The 7716-nt window shown below is 45.5% G+C and overlaps 1 protein-coding gene across 1 annotated transcript in view; it reads left to right on the forward strand.

Annotated features, from left to right (window-relative positions):
* Positions 1–7440, forward strand: part of BRINP1 (BMP/retinoic acid inducible neural specific 1) — a 619275-nt gene extending 611835 nt beyond the window's left edge. The window contains exon 8 of the mRNA XM_069609661.1: positions 6101–7440. Within this exon, the coding sequence (XP_069465762.1) occupies positions 6101–7244 (1144 nt within the window). The 3' untranslated portion in view covers positions 7245–7440. The remainder of the gene's footprint in view (positions 1–6100) is intronic.
* The last annotated feature ends 276 nt before the right edge of the window (positions 7441–7716 follow it).

The following is a 7716-nucleotide window of genomic DNA, read 5'->3' on the forward strand; positions in this document are numbered from 1 at the left end:
CAACACTTCCCTCTTTTTCTTTTTTTTTCATTGCTAATGAAGCCATCAGATTTTTTTGATGTAATATCTGAAAAGAATGAAGTTAAATTTGATTGTATCAGCAAGGGTATAAATAGAGCTGACTCTACCTGTAGTAAAGCTTTTACATTTTTGTCATGAGTTAAAGACTCATGAAATGTCGATATGGAGTCTATTTTTAGATTTGCCATTTGTTTGGAACTTGATTCCTGAGTGACCACTGAGCTGATTTGTAAAGCTCTTTTGCTTTCTTCATTCAGCTCACTCAAATTGAGGATTTGGTCAGACGATGTAGCCTTTTGAGAGCCTTTACTAGAGCTTACTTGGGATTTTTTGGAGTTTGTAATTGTAGGGGATGGCTCATTTACTAATGTCTTGACTCGGGAAGAGCCCACTTTGTTTTCGTGCCTTCTTTTTAAGGCATTCGGATAGTTCTTTTTCGCCCTTCTTGAAGTAAAGTAGACATTCTCTCTTGATACTATTTCTTCTTTTTGCATTTCACAGCAGTTATCTTTTTCAATGATATTGATGAGTATTTATGGAATGTCTGGCGTCTCCACATTCGTATTCGAGATGGAATCAGCAACTTCTGCCATTGCGAGCATCTCAAGGATTTGTTCTTTGGAATTCATCTGCACTAGAACTTGTTCAACCTGTAGAAGTCTTTCATGCTGAGCTTTAGCAACCTCCAGGTAGTCGATTGTCTCGCTCAAAGGTAAATTCTTGTTTACTTTCAACGTGTCTTCTTTACATTGAATTACTTGAGCGAAAGTCACAGGCTCTCCCTTTAGCAGTAGCTGATCGGCCGATGTTTGTGATCCCACAAGTTTTTTTTACCACCTGCTGGGTGCTCATTAAGAGCTCTTTTTTACAATTAAAGCAGCTCTTTCATGACGATCAGGATGATGTTTGTGACAGGCCTCCTGAGCTAACAAGTAGCCTTCTAGTTTCGCCATTTGTGATGTGTTTGTGGTTAAGTCCTTTTTGATCTCTTGTAATAACAAGTGCATGTATTCGTGACCTCGATCTAATAAGCTTAGAATTCTCATAAAGACCGGCAAATCATTGATGTTGTGATCAATGAGTTCTTGTTCATGATTGTCCTGAGAAAGCGGCACATCAGGAAGATCAAACAAATTGAATATTGGGATGGATGCATTTGGATTACTTTGTGCTGGGGTTAACTTCTTGGATTTTGTTTCTGATGAAGATTTTGCAGTCGGAGAGCTGGTGGAAGGAAAATGCAATTTCTGTGCAAATTGATACCCCTTTAGGTCTTGACCATGTGAAAGTCTCAGTGGCTCCTTTATATTAGACCTATGAAAGTGTACGTGTTCGCGATACATCCCGCTGTTGGCTGCAAGTGTTGAAGGACACAGAGATAAACGTACTCTCTTTTCAAGATCAGCTATTATGACAGGCGCTAACATGGAAATGTCTGCCACAGGCAAGAATTTATTTTCATGTATCTCTGCAACGAATTTTTGGTCACTATGTAAGTTATCAACTACCTCAAATGGATCTCTTGTGATGTCATTGTTGCCTTTTTTTAAAGAGGAGCTTTCTTTTGGAGATAGATTGGCAGCCTGTATGTCTGGGATGTTACTCTTCTCATTAGCAGGTATAATTTCCTCTGACTGGGACGACATAGATAAAAAGCAAGGTTTACCATTTAAAGAGAGAGTAGGGCTATTTTTTATTTTTGTGAGCATTTTTTGGGGATTCCATTGTGGGTTGTGTCTTGGACGAACAATCTTTCCTCTTTTTACCATTCCTGAGTGTAGACTTCATAGAAAAGTCTGTTTGCAAACAAATCAACTAAGCTGTAGTCAAATCGTACTTGAAATTTAGGTGAATTAAATCAAAATGGCGTACAATGATCCCTCCCACTTCAGGTAAGAGATCAAGCAAAAATGCTATTGCACTCCTGATTTAATTGCTTACCCCAACTTTACCGAATCAAGGAAATAGAAAACATCCGTAGCCCAATTACAGGTGTACAATACTGTGAATTCACGGATGTTTGCCAGGCAAATGGAATTCTTTATCACCAGCGACCCGCGCAGCGCACCGTGAACAGTAAACTGTACTTGATGTACTTCACGGTGCGCGCGCGGGTGCGCTGGCTTCTAGGAGAAGTAGGGGGCGTGGACAACAGGGGGACGGATTCGCTCAGGAAGCCAGACCTTAAAGCAAACCAGAGAGTAGAATGTTACATAAGCGATAGCAACACAACCAGGTCCACTGCTTTTCTACAAGGATTGTGCACAACGTGCACCACAAACACAACGTGCTTAGCAAGCAAAACTAACACAACAAAAGTCACCTTCTTTAGTGTCGATAGGACAGGCAATACAGTGTTGCCTTGATAGACGTCCTCCAGGCAGACATTCACTTGCTCCACAAGAGAGGCACGGCGAAACAGGGGTAATGCAGCCGATGTCTAGGGAGCAGCGCAGAGAAGGGCAGCCAGCTGCGCCAGTAAACAGTACTTGATGTACTTCACGGTGCGCGCGCCGGTGCGCTGGCCTCTAGGAGATATAGCTGGTGAGTAGGGGGCGTGGACAACAGAGGGACGGATTCGCTCAGGAAGCCGGACCTTAAAGCAAACCAGAGAGTAGAATGTTACATAAGGGATAGGAACACAACCAGGTCCACTGCTTTTCTACAAGGATTGTGCACAACGTGCACCACAAACACAACTTGCCTAGCAAGCAAAACTAACACAACAAAAGTCACCTTCTTTAGTGTCGATAGGACAGGCAATACAGTGTTGCCTTGATAGACGTCCTCCAGGTGGACATTCACTTGCTCCACAAGAGAGGCACAGCAAAACAGGGGTAATGCAGCCGATGTCCGGGGAGCAGCGCAGAGAAGGGCAGCCCGCTGCGCCAGTAAACAGTACTTGATGTACTTCACGGTGCGCGCGCGGGTGCGCTGGCCTCTGGGAGATATAGCTGGTGAGTAGGGGGCGTGGACAACAGGGGGACGGATTCGCTCAGGAAGCCGGACCTTCTTTAGTGTCGATAGGACAGGCAATACAGTGTTGCCTTGACAGACGAACCTCCAGGCGGACGTTCACTTGCTCCACAAGAGAGGCACGGCAAAACAGGGGTAATGCAGCCGATGTCCAGGGAGCAGCACAGGGAAGGGCAGCCTGCCACGCCAGTAAACAGTACTTGATGTACTTCACGGTGCATACAACCTTTTTACTCTTGCCATATCCACGGGAAAACATGTTCCTCCTAACATCCAAAATAACCCAACTATCACTTACTGTAATTTTACCTGCAATAGCATGAAGGAACACCCACCACCTCACTCGACATAAACCTCTATATCCTCCCACCAACCACCACTGCACATACTGTCATAAATCCCCTTTCACCACTCCGCCAACATGTCAGTAATAATCTGGGTTTGTCCCGAGTCTAGGCACTACTTCTTCCACCCTCACCACCAGGCTGTATAACTTCTATTGAATTCTATTAAATGCTTGCTATTCCTTCTGTAATGACTTGGCTGAAACACTGCTCCGCCTGCCTGTCACACTCTGTATATGTCTGTTCGAGAAACATGTCCTCCTTAAGAAATAAAAATAAAGAAACACATGCAGAATCTCACATCTCTTCTCTCTCTCTCTCTCTCTCTCCCTCTCTCTCTCCCAGCTCTCCGCCTCTAAACTTGCCTTTTCACTCTTCACTTCTGATTCGTTCCCATTTCATCACATTTATTAAAATATTCATGATGTTCTCCCTAAAGCACCTCCAGCCCAATTTCATTGCCTGTTAAATTATTCATTGAGCTCTCTTGTGTGATTTCTCAATCTGATCAAGAGTTTCGCGTTTCCCTGCCAGTCGGTGTCCTGCACGTAGTGTGTTTGTTTGTTTGCTGTCTCTCTGGCTGCATTGACCCTTATGCTGACTTACAGTAGCTCAAGAGCTCTCAAGCAGTGCTGATGGGAGAGGTGCAACCCCTAGGGGATCTTCTGCCAGCAATAAGCTAGTGAGCACAATACAGTTTTTTATAGAAAGGGGAGGATGCAAATGCACGCTGAAACCGGAACAGGGTTTGGGAAATCTCGCTGAAAACCCAAAGCCATCTGTTCCCAAAACATGTAGGAACGTAATAATACCATGCTGAAAACATTTTCACCAGCTGCAGGCAAATTAGCAGAGATAGGTGCCTTAATGTGGCGTTGTGTTTCCGAAGTGCTGACTTTGCTTTGTTTGTTGCAAGCATTTAGTTCGGTTTAGACACTTTTAAATTGAAGCTGGCATCCCTGCTCTATGTGGTAATGCTCTGAAGGAATGCCTACTCTCCACAAATTACACTGCAAATACAGGGGGCACGATTCACGGAAATGTGCACAGAAATCGCACAAAGGACGCGTGATGACTAGAACACAGTGTGAGCCTGTGCGCAGAAACAAAAATGTGCGCCCCACGTATTCATGGAATTGTTCACGCAAAGTAACCATACACGCAAGTCACGCCCGGAACGCCCCCGACATGCAAAGCATTGCAGGGTCCTCCGAAACTGTTCCCGGCACCCCAACAACCTGTGCATGAAAAATCATAACTCAGTCTAAACTCGGAAATCTGTGTGCAAACCCCTGCACCATTCCTACACTGTTTACGCATAACCCTTAGTTACATCTGAACCCCGATTGAATACACAACCCATGAAATCCGACATGAAACTCTACCATTGCGCTGCAAATCCTACGCGCAAGCGTACTTACGCCTGCCTTCAGGTGGCAGATCATATGAAGGACTTGCGTGGCCATTTCCCAGCCGAGAGTTTGCACAATCTAATCCATGAATTTGTTTTGTGCCGCGCAATTGTGGGAGTGTGAGGGACTGCCTGCACTCTATCCCACATAACGCCCACTTTTTCAGAAGTTCTTCATTATTTTTGGTATTCTGACTCCTTCCCAGCCCTCTGCACAAGCCATACCCTCCATCTGTCTGCAGCTCGCGCAAGGCCCCCGACGGCTCACACAGGCGTGCTGAGACAGCGCGAAGCCCATGCAAGTCCAGGTAAAGTACAGCGCATTCAAATCCATAAATCCATGAAGGCGAATTTGTTTGCTTTTGAGCGCGCAAGTACCCTATTTTCAACGCAAATAGTTCCATGAATTGGGCCCCAAGACTCTGCAGCACTGTGCTTGGGTATTCATTTTATCTTGATGCTTGTATTGCTTAATCTATCTTCGAATGCTGTCTCTTGCCGACCATAAAAACCTGTGCTGTCTTCCCAACATGGCTGACTTATTCTCCCCATACTTCGGGAAACTATGTCCTGCTTTATTTCACTATAGTAGTGTGCTGCTTCAATCCAATCAGGTGGCGTCCTGATGCTCTTCAAGGTTGTGAGTATTGCTAGCAGTGACATTGAAACCTTACTCATCATACGTTTACTCCTCAATTGCTGGTTGATTGACTTGCTTTGTTATCTGCCTCTGGCTTTCAGTGTCAGATGATTTCCTAAGTCCACCATGACCGGACTCTCATTCTCAATCAGAGCATTTTCCTTGAGCACCGATAATGATAGATTGGATACGATTGCGCTGTGTTGATGTGCATTTGACTCTCACACATGTGTCTAGGTCCTCGCTTCCGATGATACTATGTTGTGCAGTCAACGGTGAACTTCACATATAATGCAACTGTATCAATGGTGTGTTGCCACTCTCTCCTCTCTGTTTTTGATGATCAGGATCCATTGTTAAGCTTTATATTTAAATTAGGAGGACAATCAGCATTCTGGCATTACTATCACTTGTATGTTCGTGTATTCTTTGTTTATGATGCTTTGCCATTCATACAGAAATATATCTTACGCAAAGTCTGCCTCCTTTGCTCGATCTGAAAATCCTTCATTCCTGCTTGTTTTGTTATTTAAAGCACTGATCTCTTTTTCTAAGTAATCTTTTACTGTTTGTTAACTAACATTCCCTTACAGCTGTCTGTAATCTGTTACCCATTTTAGTTAGTTTGCTTTATTCACTCTGTTTATTTACCTTCTAGCATATTGTCATTGTGGTCTAAGGTGTCTTCTTGTTTTTTGTATTGTGCAGGTCCATCCAGCAGTGGCTCACTCGGGTCCAGTCTCTCCTCTACTGCAATGAGAATGGATTCTGGGGCACCTTCCTGGAGAGCCAGAGGAGTTGTGTCTGCCACAGCAGCACAAGCCTGTGCCAACGCCCCATTCCCTGCATCATCGGTGGCAACAACAGCTGTGCCATGTGCAGCCTGGCCAACATCTCCCTGTGCGGTTCCTGCAACAAGGGCTACAAGTTGTACCGGGGCCGCTGCGAGCCACAGAATGTGGACTCTGAACGCAGCGAGCAGTTCATCAGCTTTGAGACTGACCTGGACTTCCAGGACTTGGAGCTCAAGTACCTTCTGCAGAAGATGGACTCGCGGCTCAACATCCACACCACCTTCATCAGCAACGAGATCCGCCTTGACACCTTCTTTGATCCGCGCTTGCGAAAGCGCATGTCTCTCACCCTGAAGAGCAACAAGAACCGTATGGACTACATTCACATGGTTATCGGCATCTCCATGCGCATTTGCCAGGTCAGAAACAGCAGCCTCGATCCCATGTTCTTTGTCTATGTTAACCCCTTCAGTGGCAGTCATTCAGAAGGGTGGAACATGCCCTTTGGAGAGCACGGTTATCCACGCTGGGAGAAGATGCGCCTACAGAACAGCCAATGTTACAATTGGACTCTGCTCCTGGGAAATCGTTGGAAAACCTTCTTTGAGACGGTTCATATCTACCTACGCAGCCGGACCCGCCTACCTACCATGCTGCGCAACGAGACCACTGGCCAGGGCCCCGTGGACCTGTCCGATCCTGCAAAGCGCCAGTTCTACATCAAGATCTCTGATGTACAGGTGTATGGGTACAGCCTCCGTTTTAATGCTGACCTGCTACGCAGTGCCGTGCAGCAGGTCAACCAGTCGTACACACAGGGTGGCCAGTTCTATTCCTCCTCCTCGGTCATGCTGCTGCTACTGGATATTCGGGACCGAATCAACAGATTGGCACCACCTGTTGCTCCGGGCAAGCCCCAGTTGGACTTGTTCTCCTGTATGCTCAAGCACCGGCTGAAGCTGACGAACAGTGAAATAATTCGGGTCAACCATGCCCTTGACCTATACAATACCGAAATCCTGAAACAGTCTGACCAGATGACTACTAAGCTGTGTTAACACCAGCACCCAAGACAATCCACAACAATTTCTTGTCCTGTACATGAACATTTGTAAAATGTAATTAAAATTATGAAAAAAGTGAGAGGGGTGGATACCTTCTGGGGAGGGGGGACTAAAGAATTCTAGCAGATGTATGACAACTGTTGGGCATGTTTGTTGTTTCTTTACTCAACCATAAAAAATGCTCACACCATCCTCGTGCCATTCCCTTGCTTGAGGTGTTCCTTTGCAGACCTGACTGGGTTTCTGGCAAGCAGAAGGTGAGCTCTTGCAGAGAGCCCGGCTGTTTGAGCAGCCTTTGGATTGGTTAATGATCCCCTTATCTTCTGAAAAGGGGGTATGGAGAGAAGACGTGCAATGCGGTAGTACGAATATCTGTGAAGTACGGCCAATTTACAACAGATTGGACTGGCCTCCCCCTTGTGGGACAGCTTTGAAAACACGTTGATGTCAGGATGAGAGACACACT

The sequence above is a fragment of the Ambystoma mexicanum genome, chromosome 8, assembly GCF_040938575.1.
Source record: "Ambystoma mexicanum isolate Mex_15411 chromosome 8, UKY_AmexF1_1, whole genome shotgun sequence".
NCBI lineage: Eukaryota > Metazoa > Chordata > Amphibia > Caudata > Ambystomatidae > Ambystoma > Ambystoma mexicanum.